The following is a 21,460-nucleotide window of genomic DNA, read 5'->3' as shown; positions in this document are numbered from 1 at the left end:
TCTTCCTGTGACAAAGACTTAAAAGGTAAACGATGCCACTGAAGATGATGCTTTCTTGTCAGATCAAGGCCCAATCCCAGTTCACCCCTTCCCCTCCCTCTTGGCCCTCCCCCTTGGTTCTACCCTTTACAACTCTCTTGCAAAAAGTAGGAGTTGAAACATTCTATATGAAATGGGCCAACCCTTAGAGCCCTGTTAGGTCATCAGCAGTCATCGCTGCCGTTATAAACAGATGCAACAACTTTTTTCTAAAATAAATCCCCATGCCGTCAGCAGCTGTAAACCGTCTGTGCTTTGGGGAATCTTTTTGCGGTTATCAACCACAAACTGCAGAAATGTGATCTATAACTGAAACGGCATTAACGGTCAATCAAATGATTAAGTTGCTTACAAATAAAAATACGTACATTTGTGTGTTTCTTTCACTGCTGCACTTTATTGTTGTGTTTGCCTCCATCTTTCCAGTGATACAAACAGAATTATGGGAGATTTCTCCTACCCCTCCGATTGTAGTATGGTCCTGAAAAATCTCTGTTTTGGGGCCAAACAGCCCCCTCCCCTTTAGGCCTTCTCCTCTGACTCATAGAGAATCAGGACACCTCTACCCCTCCACGGGAGCACACAAAATGGAGGGGTAGGGGTAAGGGGTAGGTAGGGGTAAGGGGTAGGTAGGGGTAAGGGGTGAATTGGGATTGGCCCCAGTCTGATATTTTTCTTGTACCTCAGTATCACCATTTACAACATCATTAAATTGACAAAATCGAACAGTAAAGATTTGATCTGGGAAGCTCCATATTGACTTTCTGGACTATAAGCCGCTACTTTTTTCTGGTTTTGAACCCTGCGGCTTATACAGCAATGCAGCTCGAGTATAGATGTTTACAGGCGAATGTGCTCCAGGGGGCGCTCTAAACTGAAGTGCAAAGTGAGACAGACAGGAGGAAGAGGTGGTGAAGAGGAGGAGTTTGAATCTGAACTTTGAACAATCATTTTGCACAAACCCTCATCATGGAAAACACACGAAGAAATGCACACGATGCAGCTTTGAAGTTCAAACCAATCGATGTGTCTGTAAAGAAGGAACTAGAGCTGCAGCACCGAAGTGCCATTGAGCAACAACAGAGGAGAGACGTAGAAGGAGTGTGACGGAGCCTTTGAGGATGTTCAACTGAAGAACACTGAAGAAGACGACTGCAGTGGTTTAATGAGCAGAAGAAGAGGAAGACACAGACCAGTGACTGTTGTGGGTTTGTGAACCAGCCTGTTCCTGATGTTACTGACGTTACAGACACTGTTTGGACAAAAGCAGTTAAGGTACGGAAATAAATATTGAAATAATCGGTCTGTTTACCATCTGTCTGTGGAAATATTTCATGTTACAACATGGACACCTGCAGCTTACAGTCAGGTGGGGCTTATATATGTACAGCAGTGTCGGCTGCTGCTCTGTCAGACAGGGGGAAGCTGTGTCGATTACATCAAAACTTAAGTCCAGTTATTTCAACATAAATTCGTCCTCCGTTCCTTTTTTCAGAAAATGCTCAGTGACCTTATCGTACCAAGTAAACAGGGAAAACACTGAAATTCTGTTAAATTGAAGCAAGGAAGTCCAGTGGTTGTGTTTTCTTTCAGGTCAGTAAATGAACAGTTCATTTGGTTTCTGTGATTCCACAGCAGAATGTGTGACGGTAGATAACTGAACTGTGTCAGTGAAGGAGCACATCTGAAAACAGCTGTCAATCAAACTGGATTCAGTCTTTGGACCCGCCCTCCAATCAGCACGTGGAAGCCCAGCATCCAGCCCGGCCGAGCTCCGCCCACAGCTCATTCACCCCCGAGACGCTGAGTATCCGGGGGCGGGACAACAGGTGTCATGTGTCCAGTGCTGGTCCAGTCTGTAGTGGTTTTCCAGCAGTTCCACTCAGTCCATTGAAGTGCATGGACGCTGAGCGTTCTACGGACAAATGCACTGAGCAGAGATGAATGAACAAACACAGACACGGGAATGGAGGAGAAGTGAACAACATCCAGTCCACTGATCTGGGATCAAACTGATTCTGAACCAACTGGTCTGAGAGATGAACGTGTTCCAACACATTTGGAGTCAATGAAATGAAAACAACTGAAACAGATTTGAGCATTTAATGGGAGTCATTTTAGGAGAAGAGGAGCTTCCACTGCAGTCTGACACTAATGACACTCTGATGTACAAATATTTTTTTCTTTTAAAATTTGGTGGGTGTGGCTTATAGCCCGGAAAGTACGGTAGTTCCAGAATTGAGAGGTAGAGCTTCTGTCATGTAATCCTGTTTGTATTTGCTATGTTGAACATGTCTGTGGCCAGAGATGGTGAGTCCTAGTGACTGATTGAAGAGTTTCTCAAGGTGATGACCCACAGAAAAGCACATTTTGTGTACCATCTGCACCACAGTGTGCAACAAAACCGAACAACACTTCAACCACAGAAGAAACAAAAGTCTACTGGCCCCAGAAGACTGAAGGTGATGAGGAAATAAGCTGCCTGTTTTGTCTTTTGCAGACACATTCAGTGGGATCTTACCAGGAGAACTAATGATGTACCATTAAGTTCAAGTATTTGGGTGAAAGTAGCTCTTTGAGTTTTTCATTACAGGATAACAAAAGGGACTTATGAGGCTCAGATGCTGATAATGTCTTGCACTGTCTTTGTGTTGGATCAAGAGCGTTATTAGAGCTCCACTTGACCACCGACTCTGCACACTGTGCTGCTGCCAGCCCAGGGCGTCAGAGCTACTTAAACCAACATATTAGCGCTGCATCATCATGCACTGATTTTAATGCATTCTGTACAATCATGAGTAAGGAAGGTGAAAGAAGTACAGCACACTCCCTCAACTCCTGCAGGTCAAATCTTAAAAAAATGCAGGAGATATCGTGGAAAGAAAGCCGAAACTGCAGCTCTGTCTTCTCAATACATTCACCACCACACTGCAGACCGGATAAAGTTGAGTTGACTTGAAAATTTGAGTTAAACCGGTTGCCTTAAAAAAAATTTAAGTAATGAAAACTTGAAGTGTATTAAACTTAAATGTTTAATTTGAATGAAATTGCGATTTTAAGAAGAACACACTAAACGCCAAGTTAATTTAACTGAAAATTTGTTGCAATGTCATTTGCGTTGTATAATCATTAGACTTAATATCATCAGTACATTGGACTCATTCCAAGTTGATTTAAACTAAAATCTTATGCAATATAAATTGTTTTGTATAATTATTATACTTAATATATTGTGGTGTGGATGGAAGTTAGGCAGGAAGTCTGCTCACTATAGTCTGCCAGTACAGGAAGTGCTTTTAATTTGGCAAGGCAGAAAGATTACACTGGACAAGAACAATCCTAGACGAACAGGAACGCCGAACTGTGTTTCCTGTGATGAGACTGAAACCACAATTCATGTACTTTTCCATTGTATGTTTGTGGAAGCGTTTTGACTGGACATTTATGACCAGCTTCACACAAACGTTTGCCTTCATGAAGAATTTTCCGTAATGGACATTACTTATGTAGTGGACAATGTCAAAGACAGCTTTTTACTAAATAATATCATCATTCTGGGTCCATTTTACAGACACAAATGTAAACATCTGAAGATGAAACCCACATTTTCCAGTTTCCATCATGAGTTTCTGCTCTAGATGAAAACTCTCCATCTCATGAAGCGTAAACCTGCACTGAAGCTTCCATCAATTATTGAAGAATAGAATTGTGCAACAAGCCCCTAACCCCCCACCTCATTTTATTTGTTAATTATTTTTATTTAATTATTTATTTTTAATATGTTGTGCCACCCTGTGTTGGGCATGTTGGGAGTGTTTTTGTGTTTGTGCATTGTGTGGGCGTTTGTGTTCAGGCAGTGATGGTGTTGTTCCTGTGCCTTGGTCGTGTGTGCAGACAGTGTGGAGAGAAGGAAAAAGAGACGCACGGTGTTTGGCTGTTCAGCTCAGTTTTAGAGCATAAGTGGTGGCTATACAGAAACTTCTGTTCCTGACTGTTAGTCCTCAGTACAGCCCTAAAAAACTGTGGAATTAGACGCTGTCTCGGGTGTCGTCAACTTCAGGGCTACTTACAATGTTTTTTTTATTATTTTTATTTATTTATTTTTCAAAATTGCAGTCTTCATGGTTACTGACATCTATACAGTACTTCTATTTGCACCTGTTGCCTTTGTTGTTCGTTAATACGGATGCCAGTTGTTTTGTATCTTGTATGTTTTTTAAACAACTAGACTGAACAGGGAAAGCCCTTGCTGGGCCATGGCTCTCAACTCAGGGTGCAAGCTCTACAAAAACACCAATCCAAGAAACACTGAACACACACATTCAGTCCAAATGAACACTAACAGCACAAACCACTGAACCCCTGCACAGAAAAACAACACATTTACAACTACAGGAAACAATACCCACAAGCACTGCACAGATCAAAAGGTGTGGTCAGGACTCAAACTGAGGGATTTAAATCCAGTCAATGTAAACTGTTTTTTGTACTTTGGACTAATCTACAAATGAGTAGGATATCCTGACATTTACCAGTAATGGAATAAAACTGAAGTCATTTAAGTACATTGGAATTAAAGCATTTTAGTAAATTCAAAGTCCAGGCTCTACAGCGCAAAGTGCACAGGAAAGGACCGGAGCAAAAGTCACAGCTGAAAAATCTGAACATGATGGTTATGACAGCTGCCAGTCATTCATGTAACTCCTGTATTAGTCTGAAATAACCTATTAGAGGCTAAAATCCTACGACATGGCTTAGAAGTGGATGGGTAATTCACGATTCATGTCAGACAAGTTGAGTTACAACAGGCTGAAAGGTAATTATGGAATTATTGCCCAGTGAAGCTGAAAAAGCATTAGGCAGAGCAGCTTAGGTTCCTACAGAAAGGACTGAGTTGAACAGAATAGGTTGGGGTTGTGTTGTGTTGTGTTGTTGCTGAGCTCAGCACAAATGTGTGTGATTAGGTGACTAGTTAGCTCTGTCCCACAGAACGATGGGATACAAGAAGGAGAAGCGTCCTCAGCAGCTGGACCTTCACATCTTTCCACCAGTGAAGCCGACGCCGCCACAGTTCTGTGTCACAGCACAGAACCCACTGTACTGAGTCTGGATGGGTGGCGATCATTCACAAACACAGCTGAACCCTGTAGGTTTGGAAAAGAGCAATTCATCTTGTTTTTTTTCCCCACTTAGCGGCTGTACAGCACAGTCAAACAGCCAAATATCATCAGCAAGAAGTGTTTCAACTTGGGACAGATATGAATGTATGCTGAGCCACAAAGTGCTGTCTGTAGGCAGCCTGCTGGCGAAAAACAGATGTCCTGCTAATCTCTAATGACGACACTGCAGTGTGCTACTTCTTATTACTTAAACATAGAGTCAGCACATTAGCAGCTCATGGAACTATTTTGCACCTCTGTTATGTAACGCAGAAGTAAATGTACTCTAAGGTTCAAGTGTGCAGTACTATCATTTGGCCGGTATTAGAAATAAGGCGAGGGCAGATTATGAGTACAGTACAGTTCATACACAGGGCAATTCACAGTGCTTTACAAAAGAGACAGGTTAAAAACACACAATTCAAACAGGATCAGTAACCATCACACTCACCTAAAGGGAGAGAATTTAATTGGAAAAATCTGATTCGTTATTTCATCACACCTAAATGAAAGGTAACAGATGAATACTCTACAGCGTAATCCCACGGATGCAGATCACACACATGTTCTGGAAACGTTCACATATCCAACCCTTCTGAGGGAAGGTTCACTCTGCTCTCTGTCATGTGTGGGATATGCAATCCTAAATTCTTGTCTTGTTCTGTACCTCGGACATTTGGAAGAATCAGTGCATAAAGAGGACAGACATCTGGTCCAGACCTCCTGGTGGTCAGGAAGAAGACCAGAACAAAGAGCTGGTTTAAGACTGATGCTCCGTCTGATAAACAATGGACTTCAATCACAGATGACAGACTGGTCATGGAACATCTGACATAAACTGAAGTTTAAAGAAAAATCTCTTTATGAAAAACTGGGGAAAATGGCTGAAATTCACAGACAAATGTGTCTGTTAAAGGACCGAAAATATTCTGACACAACACAGGCTGTTCTGTTCATCTGTTTTGTTTTTCTGTTGTTTTTTGTTTTGTTTTTTTTTTATCTCTTTTCCTGCTCCTTCATCTGAGGAGACGGTATTTGTACTGTTAAACTTGGGAAAAAAATTGTTTAAAAAAAAAAACCCATATCAATAAAACATAATAATAATCAATCTAAAACAACGTAAAGAGGAGAGGTCAGACGGAACCCCTCAGTTCTCTGTGCACAGTGAACAGAACTGTTTTCAGCCTGGACTGAAACACTGGCACAGTTCAGGTCTGAAGACTGTTCCAGAGTTTAACTGCATAGAACTGAAACACACAGAACTGAAACACACAGAGCTGAAACACACAGAGCTGAAACACACAGAACTGAAACACACAGAACTGAAACACACAGAGCTGAAACACACAGAGCTGAAACACACAGAACGAAAACACACAGAGCTGAACACACAGAAACTGACAACACACAGAACTGAAACACACAGAGCTGAAACACCACAGAGCTGAAACACACAGAACTGAAACACACAGAACTGAAACACACAGAGCTGAAACACACAGAACTGAAACACACAGAACTGAAACACAGAGAACTGAAACACACAGAACTGAAACACACAAAACTGAAACACACAGAACTGAAACACACAGAACTGAAACACACAGAGCTGAAACACAGAGAACTGAAACACAGAGAACTGAAACACAAAGAACTGAAGCACACACAAAACTGAAACACACAGAACTGAAACACACAGAACTGAAACACACAGAGCTGAAACACACAGAACTGAAACACACAGAGCTGAAACACACAGAGCTGAAACACACAGAGCCGAAACACACAGAACTGAAACACAGAGAACTGAAACACACAGAACTGAAACACACAGAGCTGAAACACACAGAACTGAAACACACAGAGCTGAAACACACAGAGCTGAAACACACAGAACTGAAACACACAAAACTGAAACACACAGAACTGAAACACACAGAACTGAAACACACAAAAATGAAACACACAGAACTGAAACACACAGAACTGAAATACACAGAACTGAAACACATAGAACTGAAACACACAGAGCTGAAACACAGAGAACTGAAACACACAGAACTGAACACAGAACTGAAACACAGAGAACTGAAACACACAGAACTGAAACACATAGAACTGGAACACACCAAAACTGAAACACATAGAACTGAACACACAGAACTGAACACCAGAACTGAAACACATAGAACTGAAACACACAGAGCTGAAACACAGAGAACTGAAACACACAGAACTGAAACACATAGAACTGAAACACACAGAACTGAAACACACAGAACTGAAACACATAGAACTGGAACACAGAACTGAAACACACAAAACTGAAACACACAGAACTGAAACACACAGAGCTGAAACACAGAGAACTGAAACACACAGAACTGAAACACACAGAACTGAAACACATAGAACTGAAACACACAGAACGGAAACACATAGAACTGAAACACACAGAACTGAACACACTAGAACTGAAACACATAGAACTGCAACACAGCTTCTCTTGTGTTTAGTCCTGACTCTGGGACCAGCAGAAGACCAGTCCCTGAGGTTCTCAGGGTCCCAGATGGTTCATATGCGGACCAACATGTCCCAGATGGACTTTGGTTCTGGACCATGGACAGACTTGTAGACCAGCAGAGCTGTTTTAAAGTCTATTCTCTGAGCCACAGGAAGCCAGTGCACAGATCTGAGCACAGGACTAGTGTGGTGGTCCTTCCTGGTTCTGGTCTGGACCACAGGACTCATATGGTGGTCCTTCCTGGTTCTAGTCTGGACCACAGGACTCATATGGTGGTCCTTCCTGGTTCTAGTCTGGACCCCAGCAGGCAGTGGGATGGGATTGATTTACTGTGGCTGTATAGTTTAGCTCCATTATTGCCCCTAGATTTCAAACCTGATTTCAGCTTTTAGAGCAGGGCTGTCAGACTCATTTCTTTTTGGGGGCCACATTCAGCCCAATGATCCTCCAGCGGGCGAACAAATTACAGCAGAATAGTCTATAAATAATGACAACTCCCAAATGTTTTAGTGCAAAAATAACATTAGATGATGAAACTATTTCTATCCACAACAAAAAGACTGTGAATAACTGGCACATGTTTGACACCTGTGTTTTAGAGTAAACAGTTTCCAGATGACTGATGACACTGTATCTGGGTTGTTTGGGCCCAAGACCAATAACTTCAGTCTTGTCTGAGTTTAGTTGGAGGTATAATAATAAAGCTGCGCCTGATTCAAAAATGCTACGTTTCTCCCACATGGAAGCATCTGGCATGTGTCTGTCCTTTGCAGTTCAGCTGTGCTCCCACACACACCTGTACAGGGTGGTGAATCCTCCAAACACATACTGTCATGCACACTGAGCCCACGGTAATGAGCTGGATGGAGCGGCTCTGTGATTCAGCCAGGCGGAAAACTGGTCCAGTATCAATTCCACACAGTTGCAACTCCTTGTGCCTCAACCCAGGGACCACCGTTGGCGGACATGTAGAACTGGCAGCTGTCATAAAATGTGACGCTGCTTAGCCCCAGGATGTACTCAGAGGGAAAAGCAGATCCTCTGGAGCTGTAGGTCACAGCACATTATGCAGAATGCTTATACAGTGAACTGCATGTGTCTTTCCGTGGTACTCCCAGAGTGCTGTCACTCTGCAGACCCCCAAAAAAGATAGCACTTTACCACCACGCTCATTTCTTCAGTGCATGCACAGAGAAGTCTAAACAGTGTCCTTTGAAGCCTGTCTGACTGATATTCAGTCAGGTATTGTGGGTCCTGTGCTGACTTAGCTTTGCATTATAGACTGGAGAAAATAAGTGGAGCTCATCCACAGTGTCATCATCCACTGTCCCCTCCTTAGAGCAGGGGTGTCAAACTCTTTTTGTTTCAGGGGCCACATCAGCCAATATGATCTCCAGTAAAATAATTACATAATAACCTAGAAACAATGACAACTCCAAATTTTGTCTCTTTTTTTAGTGCAACCCCCCCCCCCCCCCCCCCCCCATTAAATTATGAAAATACTTACTTTTATAAACTATCCAACACACAAAAAGATGTGAATAACCTGAAAAAAAAGACATTTCTTAAGAAAATAAGTGTAATTTTAGCCAGTGAAAAAAGTTAAATTACATTATGGTAAGTTTACATCTACAACGTTTCCTTAAAAATCTGAATAACGTGAATAACTGAAATATCTTAAGAAAAACAAGTGCAATTTTAACAATATTCTGCCTCCAGATTATCAGTTTATCATTACACATGTGCATTACACTGCCATTATAATTACAAATACACAAAACATTAATAACAGGCAGAATATTGGTAACATTGCATTTACTTTTCTCAAGACATTTCACCTTGTTCATATTTCTTCAGGCTATTCACATTTTTTGTAAAAGGATTATTTGTTAATGTAAACATTTTCATGTAATTTTACTTTTTTACACTAAAACAAAGATAAAATCAGCAGTTGTTATTATTTATAGGTTATTATGACAGTATTTTTCTGGTCTGACCCAAATGAGATCTAATTGGTTATTATGTATGGAATCTGAAATAACATGATTTTTACAAGACTGATTAATATCTTCAGTGTCATTTTTGTATTTCACAAATTCATCCCACGGGCCAGACTGGACCCTTTGGCGGGCCACATTTGGCCCCGGGACGCATGTTTGGCACCTGTGCCTTAGAGTCTGTTAGCAGCTGGGGTCGTTTTAGAACCAGAAGTTACAATATTCAGAAAAAAGGTGCAGCTGGGAAAGAGCATGGGCTGACACCCACCGAGTTCATGCTATTATTAGTTTACTGCAGGTTCACTGCTTCGCTAACTGGCCCTTGTTTTAAGTCATTGAAGCTACTTAATGTCAACACATGCAGTAAAGTCAACTTTTACATTCTCTCAATGAAGTACTCTGATAAGCAAAAGGCAATCACTATGGTTGAAATCTGTTCTTCCCTCAATATATCATCTGAACTTTGACACCCTAGCATGAGTCAGCATATTTCCTTTCCTCTTTTTATTTTCTTCTTTCTTTCTATACATGATTATAATTACGCATTTATATGATGTCTTCTATTGCATTTTTTTTTATATATTTGATATGAAAAAAGCTATATTTGTATTGTAAACTGTGCTGTTCTAAATAAAAAAGATAATAATAAAATAAAAATAAAAATGCAGTAAAGTCAACTTTGTACAGTGCAGGATACACTAATTTGCGTTTGGCATCTAGTTGACAAATTATATAATCCATTACCAATTGTTATGCTGAAGTCTACAGTTTTATATTAGGTCATTACAGTCCTGTTTTTATTTATTTATTTTTATTTAACCTTTATTTAACCAGGAAAGGCCTAATAAGTTTAAAAATCTCTTAACATTATCAGCTGTTAGCATATCGTATTGGTTTGATAATGCTAATGCCATATTTGCATGATGTTAGCTGGCAGGCTTTACTCAATTAATACTGAATTAGCTGAATTATGCTAACAAATTAGCTAAGTAGATACTTGCAACTAGAGTGGTGTTTTCCGTTACGGAAAAGATGTTTTAGCTGTGACAGTCCAACGCAGCAGGTGAAAGAACCTGTTACCACCTGTCGACAGGAGCTTGTGGAATGTTACTGATATTGATATCATGTTATATGATATTTAAGCCATTTTTAGACGTTCCATCAGAGAACGATAAGTCTGTTCGTGGGGTTGGACTTTGGTTTATTGACTGAAACCCTGAATGCTTTTTCCAGAATGCATGTTCTGATCAGACAGACGCACGGGACAAATGTAGAAATGGACCAGATGGATGTTTGTGTTATATGTGTTCAAATATGCCATATGCTCATGTGTAATCACTGTGAACGCATTATGACCACAAATAAAATACAATAAAACAAGAGACAATAAAAACAGGCTGTACTGATAACCCAGTATGTTATGTGAGTTTTGTCATAAAATGCACATTGACACACCAGGTCCACCTTCTGTTGGGATGCACACTGTGTAGGAGAATGACCGGTGACCATGGGAGTATTGACAGAAGCCCATTTACTGCCCCCCCGAGGACCTGACTCAAATTGAGTCCATATGTTGGCCACATCAAAACGCTTGTGACCTACAGGGGTCACATACTGGTTGAACACATTGAATACATACAAAAGGCATCGAATGGAAGCTTCAGTTCAATTCTGTTCAAGATTCTGCGTCCTGGTCTTCATAACATCTATAGTTGACATTAGGCTCACTTATGCCGCTTGCATTGAATGAATGATGAATGAATGAATGAATGAAATCTTTATTTCAAACATGTAGATGGTGAAATAAAAACAAATTAACCAACAAAATATAAGTACTGGTACAGAAATGACTGATAAGCAAACAAACCACAAAAATAAATACATAAATAATAGTAATTAATAATAATAATAATAATAAGATAAAGAAAACAAATGAAATGGAATTATACATGACGAAAAGGAGTAGGAAGAAGTAAAAACTAAGTACTCCTACCCCCAATATCTATTCCTTATGAACACTATATAGCGATTATTATTTTGTATGAATATCAATATCAATATAATAATAATAATAATAATAATATATAATAATATCACACATCCTTTTTCCTATATACACAAATGATAATACCCATTTACACCTTATCCTAACAGATATTAATACCAAAATTAATAAACTAAAAAACAAACAAACAAAACACTTATACATATATAATATAAATACGTATAATATTCTATGTGTCCTATATAGTGATATAGTAATAATATTCATATATCCATATTTAATAGATATTATCACCCCCCCCGAAGGCCCTTCCCTCTCTGTATTTTGTAAAAATCCTTTGTTTGTATTTGTTTTGAAACTGTTTGATGCTTGGACGTTGTTTCAGCTCCATTACACACAGAAAGGCTTGAATTCTGGTTTTCCTTTTTATGTGGTGGTGATAAACCAAAGACAAACAAAGTCAACAGCAGACTACAGAAGTATAAGCACTAATAAAGACAATCGATAACTACATCTAAAAGGACCACAGCACTCAAAGAGTCTATGTGAGTCAAGTTCAGAGTTACATTTCACACATTTTAAAGTGTTGATGTGTTGACATCCCCTGAGTGTTGATATTTACTGTCCATCTGGGTCAACTTTCACACCACTCAACACACATCAGTGATGGATCCGCTCAGCATTAGTGGGAAATGTCAGAAACTGGCTTCTCCTCACATTTTTTTCCCAGACTTTTTGGCTCCTATATTGGCACCAAGTGTGTATATGGGTCATTCTGAAGATCTGCAGTTCTACGACTACCACACACATTTAGAAACTCATTTCAGATATTCAGATAATATGTTATACATAATACGTTTACATATTCACAGTTACTTATCTATTACAACCCAAAGAATACTTCTGATGGCAGGGCAGTTTGTACACGAAAACATTATATGGAAGTTTGTTTGAGTAGGGAACGACTTTCCTGAAACTGAACCCACTAAATGTAAATTAACGAGAATGATAATGAAATAATAGATCAGTGTTTTTCAACCTTGGGGTCAGGACCCTACTAGGGTCTCCTGAAATTTCTAGTAATTGATAAATAATAAAAATTTACTAATAAAAAATCTATGGTGAGTTGACAGAGCCAATCCCAGTCCATACCAGACAAACTGAGTGTGAAACTGCAGCACTGTGCTTCTGTTTGTGTCACATGTTCACTGTGGTCAGTTTCAGATGCTGCAGCTCTTTCATCATTCATAGTTTTCAGTTCTTGTTTGTTCAGTATTAATTGTCCTCCTTGTAAATCCCAGCTGGACTGACTGGACAGATCCTGAGCCTTTGTGCAGTAATCTACACCTGGATTTACTGCCTCTGTCCACAATAATGACATTATACAGACTAAATGTCCACAATAATAGACATTATACAGACTAATGTCCACAATAATAGACATTATATAGAATAAATGTCCACAATAATAGACATTATATAGACTAAATGTCCACAATAATAGACATTATATAGACTAAATGTCCACAATAATGACATTATACAGACTGAATGTCCACAATAATAGACATTATATAGACTAAATGTCCACAATAATAGACATTATATAGACTAAATGTCCACAATAATAGACATTATATAGACTAAATGTCCACAATAATAGACATATACAGACTAAATGTCCTCTAAAATTAATGTTTATTTGCAACATAGTATAGCAAACTATTACATGATCAAAATAAATTAATTTTAGCAAACAATGTGTCTGTTTTGAATGTGTGGGGTCAGCAGAAGTTTGTGGTTAAAATGGAGTCATGAGCCTAAAAATGTGGGGAACCACTGATATAGATATATAAAGCTCTTTTTAATAAGCTAAAATACATTTAGTTTCTTTCCTAAGTTGTTATGATACAATGTAATCTCAGGTAATTTTATGAACATTAATATTGACTTTCATTGAATCCCATACAGACCTTACAGTATGGACACATATTAACCACATTGAACTACATCAGTGCACTGGTACTCCCTCTACTGGGGAAGTTAATCATTTCCCAAACCCCTGTCCTGCCGCACACCGCACCATAAAATAAACCATCAAAAATGCAATGATTTTAGTGTTGACATTTTTATTTTCAACCAGTAGCGTCACACTAGCCGTGGCGTGCACAACGCCTGTAGACAGTCAGCGGTGGTTAAAGCTGTTGTCACAACACATTTCATCTTCAAGGTCAATAAGCTTCATTTTAACCACAAAAAATAAATAAAGAACAACATGATTCTATGCACCGCTGCTTTAATAGCTCACACTTCCCAATGGTGAAATGTGAATGTGATTATTCATGTCAATTAAAAGGCCACAGTAAAGTTACACAATCAGAGCCACGGTTTGTAGAGATGTGAAAGACAACCCAACCCGTCTTTGTGAAATGCAGTGTTTCTGTAACGTTCTTTGGATTAAATAACTAACGGATCTGGGTTTGACTGTTCTGTCACTGTTTCTGCTGCAGCCACTAAACTGCAGCTCCACAGTCACATGACCAGAGGACACTGCTGTGGTTTGTCTGTCACTCACCAGGACTGAACCACTGACCAGTCTGGATCAGACCACCCTAACATGGTTTAAAATCATCATCAGTATTTATATTTGTTCCACAGATGTTTAGTGTCAGACTGCAGTGGAAGCTCAGCTTCTCCTAAAATGACTCCCATTAAATGCTCAAATCTGTTCAGTTGTTTTCATTTCATTGACTCCAAATGTGTTGGAACACGTTCATCTCTCAGACCAGTTGGTTCAGAATCAGTTTGATCCCAGATCAGTGGACTGGATGTTGTTCACTTCTCCTCCATTCCCGTGTCTGTGTTTTCTCCTCCATCTCTGCTCAGTGCATTTGTCCGCAGACACTCTGCGTCCATGCACTTCAATGGGACTGAGTGGAACTGGTTTAAAACCACTACAAACTGGACCAGCGCTGGACACATGACACCCTGTTGTCCCGCCCCCGATACTCAGCATCTCTGGGGGTGAATGGAGCTGTGGGCGGAGCTCTGCCGGGCCGGATGCTGGGCTTCCACGTGCTGATTGGAGGGCGGGTCCAAAGGCTGAATCCAGTTTGATTGACAGCTGTTTTCAGATCTGCTCCTTCACTGACACAGTTCAGTTTAATACCGTCACACATTCTGCTGTGGAATCACAGAAACAAATGAACTGTTCATTTACTGACCTGAAAGAAAACACAACCACTGGACTAACTGGGCTCAGTTTAACAGAATTTCAATGTTTTCCTGTTTACTTGGTACGATAAGGTCACTGAGCATTTTCTGAAAAAGGAACGGAGGACGAATTTTGTTGAAATAACTGGACTATTTTTTTGATGTAAGCGACACTGAGCTTCAACTGTCTGAAAGAGCAGCAGCCGACACTGAACTGTTCATAAAATATGATTGTGTTTCACTTTCTGTTTGTGTGTACATTAGTGTATGGAGGGTCTGCACGTGACGTCACCCCTAGCAGAAGTCACTGTGGCTCCGCCCACTGAGTGTCAGACAGAGGCAGATGATGACAGCGTTGGCTTCAATCCTGTCGAAACTGAAGAACAACATTGAATCCAAATGGGCAGAGCTGTTGTGAGACTGACTGTATTTTCAGGTTCTTAAAGCAGTGGGAGCTATCGTTTACAGACACCCAAAGACAAAGAAAAGAGAAGGAGAGGGATCCACAAATCCAGGACTCCCTGGAGACCACATTGGACCTGACAGACCCTGTAGACCACATTGGACCTGACAGACCCTGTAGACCACATTGGACCTGACAGACCCTGTAGACCACATTGGACCTGACAGACCCTGTAGACCACATTGGACCTGACAGACCCTGTAGACCACATTGGACCTGACAGACCCTGTAGACCACATTGGACCTGACAGACCCTGTAGACCACATTGGACCTTATAGACCCTGTAGACCACATTGGACCTGACAGACCCTGTAGACCACATTGGACCTGACAGACCCTGTAGACCACATTGGACCTGACAGACCCTGTAGACCACATTGGACCTGACAGACCCTGTAGACCACATTGGACCTGACAGACCCTGTAGACCACATTGGACCTCAGACTGTGGACTCACTGTCCTCACTGGAACTGTTGTTGTCACTGTCTTGTAATGTATGTGGAAATAACCAAATATAGTCACTTGTCCAATAAAGGGTTAAGTAATTAATGTTTTTAATCCACTGGAACTTTAGAAGGCTTTTATTTTGTAATAATTAAGGAAGTTTTGTGTTTGTACAAAAGTGTATTGTAGTGCTACAAAGGCAGGTCCAAACAAGGTTTCCCACTAAAAGCTCTTATTCATCAGAGTAACACCAGAACTCCATGAATGCAGGCCTGGTTCCCTCTGCAGCTGAAACAGAGCCTGTGGACACTACCTGATAACATGCTGTAGTTCTGTACTGGACCAGACTGAAGGCCCCCTGCCTCTGTACACGTGGATCCTTTTCCAGTTTAGTTTGCTTCATGTATTAACTGACCCTTCAGCCTCTCCTCTGTTCAGTCTCTGTAATCAGCTTTGAGAACATCATTAGCTTTGAAGAAATCGCTCAGAGAACCTTTGAACCATACGTCTCATATTCATGTTGTAACTGCAAGTGGTGGTGATCTTTAATAAAAATACAGGTTTCATTTATACTGTTCATACTGCACTAATGGACCTGAAAGGACTGTACAGCAGTGAGTCACCGCCAACTCTGAAGAGACAGAAGAAAAAGCCTCATGGTGTGAACATAAACAAGTCTGACTTTACATGAGTGTACCCTTTAGTGTGTTTTCATTCATGTGTTCCATGTGCGTCTGGTTCATACCACTTCATAACCAAGGTTCGAATAGTTTTGGGATTTTTCATTATAGTTTAGTTTTATTTAGTTTTGACCTTTTTTTTTTCTCTAATTCACTTCATTTTAATTAATTCTTAAAGCAGGTTTGCTAGTTTTTATTAGTTTTCGTTTTTTTCTAAATGCTTAGTTTTAGTTTAATTTTAGTTTTTTTCTATCTTTTCTCTTCTTCTCTGTGCTCCTATTCAAATCAATCCCAGACAGGACTCTGCTGCTTTAGTCTCCATGTTTCCAGGTAGAGTGGGGACCAGAAGACGACTGGAAACCACAAGTGACACAAATGACGGAGCAAAAAGTGTCGTATGGTGACAGCAGCTAAAATTACTTGAGAAATAAATCGATTTTATATCAATCCGACATTGACAAAGATGAAAACGAAGGAATTCTATCCATAATTTTTATCCATTTTAATTACTTTTGTAAACACACAATACAGTTTCAGTTAGTTTTTTTTTTTCTTTTAATTATAGTTTTGATTTATTTCAGTTAACGAAAATGTTTTTACAATTCTAGTTTTTGTCATTTCATTAGTTTTCGTTAACGATAAGAACCTTGTTCATAACCACCTGCAAATATTCAGTGAAAAAGTCTGTTTTCATTGTCCACCCTCGCTTTTATGAAGTCATTTGTAAAAGTATGCTCATTACTCTTCCAGTTGTTTTCTTCTGTATAAAAGGCATGAGGTGATCAGTGATATAATGTCAGACAGAGCTCCCACATTCACTTACACTAACGGCTTCAGGGAAAGTTTAACTTTAAAATAACTTTTTTTACTTTGCTGGTGTGACAGAATTAATACATCAGCCATCCAAGAGTAGTTGTTGGTTTGGTGGAATAGACACTGGGATGGAAACCAAAAGTTCCCTTGTCATCTAGTGTCACAAGTGCCTTTCATTCCTGAAAACTTGGACTATTTTTCAACATTAAAAACAGATTCATGCATAGCTTAAGTCAGTTTTATCTCTTATTCAAATGCTTCCCCCTACTTCCCTCTCTGAGTTAAAAATAAGAGTATATGAAGACATTCAAACAGGTTGAAGGGCCGGTCGACTTGACAGGCCCTATCATATATTAATGAACACATTTCACACAGAACACAATCAATTACAATATCTGTCAGTTAAGTGCAAAAGGCATGTCTGCTTCCTTCATAAACTCCTCCTGCAGCCTGGTTCGCATAAGTTCTGCACTTATGTAGCTGTCGAACACATCTAATGGAAATTACTGGTAATAGAGAAGCAAATGTTCGCAGTGGATAAGCTATTAAATACGACATACCCTCCGACGTCGTACAAGGCGTTTGGCAGCTGGAGCTGAACTCATCCTGGCACTTCCTTAAGGACACTTGAGGTCAAAGGGGATTATGCATGAGGGAAAAGACTGCTTACTTGTCACTGTTCCGTCGTTCCCACACATTGTCATATTCACACAGTTTAGAGGCTGCACAGGAACTTCCAAACATTTCAATCCATTTACCAAAACACTGAACGCCACCTAATCTGCTGATTAGTTTTCAGAGCATTGATGTGAATATTGTGATGCAAAACCCAACACCTGTTGGAGTTTATTTAGTCATACCAACACTATCTTTGGCTCCATTTTCCCAGAGTGTTAATGGATTTGTATTATTCATATTAACTGCCAGTGTTGGGGAGACTTCTGCTGCGTTCCAGTCCAGCTGTAACTGCTGTTTCTCCATCCTTCTACTGGCGTAAATGCACTGGAGTGTTCAGTCAAACCTGGGACTTCCACCTGAACTCGTACTAGATCCATGTTCTCCCAGTTCTGAGTTCTGACGTCACATAGCAATGGTGCCCCCCCCATGGATGTGGTGTTTATGCAGATTGTTTATTAAAACCAGGTATTGATCTGATATTATTTATCTGTAAATGTTCTGTAGAATCAGCAGCTGCTCTAGTGTTAGCTAGTTTACAGTCCGATGAGTGCAACAATAAATTAAAACCAAATACAAACCCAAATCTACAAAGAACATCAAAGGTAGAACAGCTTCTCTGTCCTTATGCACCGTGTTTCCTCCTCTGTTTCCCTCAAATAACCAAAGAACAAACACCTTTGGGATAGAAATGACTATAAATGAACAGAACGTACAGTCCACCATGCTGGTGTTTACATCTAACTCCCAGAATTCCTTGCGCTCAGGCAGTTTGGCGTGACTTGCCTGGAACGATACAAAGTTGTGAATCGTGGCTTGAAGTTGTGACTTACGGGCTCAAAAACCGGCCCTGAACGCAGCATTAAACTACATGTAGTTGAACTACGTAGTTAAACCACATTTTGCTGTAACTTGCTGGTAGTTAAACTACATTCATATTTGTGCCTGTCAAGTAGTTCAAGTACTTTTTGGGGTTTTTTTGTAGGTTAACTACTCGATTTGCAAACTACAGTTTTGGGCAACAACATAAAATTAAGGGTTTTTGTAGATTTATTTTTTGGAATACAAATTGTATTTCTCCATTAAACACAGACAGTTCCTTTTCTTTGATCCTGAATTGCTTTGAAGTCATGATCATGTCATGACATCACAGCCAGCGATGCCTCTGATTGGTTTGCCCCGGCAGCACTCGAATGCTTCGCAGATGTGCGATCATTACTAACGTTGTGTGGTCGTCACCACCGTGGACAGCCCTCCCACCAGCACCACCCCCGATAGTGACATGCTGCTCCAACCAAGGGCCAGATGTAGTTTCAGACACCACACGTACATCCTTAATTTAACGCTGAAAATTAAAAGTAGTTACTAAAACTACTTTTTTTAGCCGTAGTTTTACAAACTACACTTCTCCAGGGGTAGAAATGTAGTTTGTTTGAACTACTGCCATGATGAACTACTTATAATTTTACAGGGTATGCTTGCAAAGTAGCATCCCCAACACTGTTGACTGCTCTGAAATACTAAAAGAAGACTTAAAATGACGATGACAGCATGAACACATCCAAAGAAGTCTATATGTTATGTTGCAGACATGAGTACAGCTGCATCAGCCTGACAGAGGGTCATAATAGAATCCTCTAACATTCTAAGATCTGATGTTTTTGTCAAACCACTGGTATAAACAACTGTGGTCATTATGACCACCACCAAAGAAAAGAAATGACACAACAGAAGCAGAAGGACAGTTAACATGAGGGTGTTCTTGTACATTTGGAGACTCCTCCCAAGGTGAACAAAAAGAATGAAAAAAAAAAAAAAAGTTTCAGCTCACTACATCTCTCTAGATTATTAAATTAAATGAATGAAATAAAGAAACATACAGATGAAATTATAACGTTATACAAGCATTGGCTGTGTTATATTTATATGTAATAAAACATTTATCAATATTATAATGATATATTTTCATATAGTGATAATTATCATTATTGTAATATTTAGGTTTTTTTTTTGTCGTCATGGTTTATTAATTCAACCATCATAGATACCCAGAAAATGTTTTCTCACTTCTTTTTATTTGTCATGTTCTGACCGTGATAAAGATAAATAAGAGCTAGTAAACACCACATTAGAAAACGTGAGACTGCAGCTGTGGTGTGTTCACTGTCTTTATGTCAAGGCTGTTTTCATTTTTATACCATTTTCACTTTGCTGAGTCTTTCACGTCCACATCCTTATAATTTAAAATCTTAAATATTTGGTTTCTTCAACTTTGGCTGAATAAATCTTTTGACATTAATGACAAAATGACTCATAGTCAATATGCTGACCCTGTTGGCTGCTTGTTTACACTAAGTGCAGATACCGAGGCAGTTGAATGGAAGCAGATGTGGTGACCTCGGCTGAACAGATGTTCCCTGAAGCCAATGCCAACATCAACCAAAAACAGAAGGACACACTGATGACGAATGTAACCCTAATAAAATAACAGTTTACCCTTTCACTAGTTTCATTTTTTTCTGTTACTCATAGAGTGTTTTAATAGTTGATGATTTTGACCAGAATATGTCACTATTCACTGATTATGAGAACAGCTGTGGTGAAAGGGTAATACTTTATTACTTTAGGTACTTCCTGGTTCACTACTGACACCAATGGAATTACAAATATTACCTTTAAGGATAAAAATCACCAGCAACCACCAAAATCTGAGATTTGAGGTTTTAGAAATCCCATCATTCTTCACTTTTATAATGTAAATGCAAATTGAAAGCCCCTCATGAAAGCTAGGTTTTTTGTTCATTAAGCTGAGCAATATTTTTAATCCAGTAATATTACAAAAAACTTTAAAGGGGTCATAATTGGTAAACCTACTTTTATTAGTCTTTGGTTCATTTAATTGTGTATTTGAACCTAAACAGTTCATACAGTTTGAATTGGAACCCTCCAGGTGCTGCAAAGCTTTCTTCATATTCATTCTGACAAAATCAAGTGGATTTCTACAACCTGTTTTAATTCTTTCTTAATTTATTATGACTATAACCGGTTGTGTGATGACATTTGCACATATAGGGTCGGATCCACTAAGATCCAAATTTGCGTGTAGTAATTTGCTTGCACAATCTAGAATTTTGCATGTGGGGTTGAACTGCAGTTTGCAGGTGATTTACTCAGATTGCTTGTAGAAATTCCAACAGGTGCAACGTCCTGGAGACCGCCCTGTTTACATGAGGGTTTAGCGTGCCCTACTGGAGACAATACACTGGAACAACTGCTGTGGGATAAACCAGAGTTAATGGAACAGAGACTGAACGAACCAGACGAATGGAAATGTAACGACGGAGGAGTTTAGTCACAGAAGGATAGAAGCTATGGCATGACCATTCATTCATTCATTTTTCATTTTAAAGGTGTGTGTGTGTGTGTGGGGGGGGGGGGGGGGGGGG

General features: G+C 39.7%; 1 protein-coding gene across 1 annotated transcript in view; it reads right to left on the bottom strand.

Annotated features, from left to right (window-relative positions):
* Positions 1–4,496: 4,496 nt before the first annotated feature.
* The window catches only part of LOC115412567 (leucine zipper protein 2-like), a 471,651-nt gene continuing 454,687 nt past the window's right edge, over positions 4,497–21,460 (bottom strand). Inside the window, 2 exon segments of the mRNA XM_030125144.1 lie at positions 4,497–4,535; positions 9,426–9,431. Coding sequence (XP_029981004.1) covers positions 4,497–4,535; positions 9,426–9,431 — 45 coding nt within the window.

This window comes from Sphaeramia orbicularis, chromosome 3 (assembly GCF_902148855.1).
Source record: "Sphaeramia orbicularis chromosome 3, fSphaOr1.1, whole genome shotgun sequence".
NCBI classification, from domain to species: domain Eukaryota; kingdom Metazoa; phylum Chordata; class Actinopteri; order Kurtiformes; family Apogonidae; genus Sphaeramia; species Sphaeramia orbicularis.
Note: the sequence above shows the minus strand (reverse complement) of the source record. Positions and strands in the feature narration are given on the sequence as shown.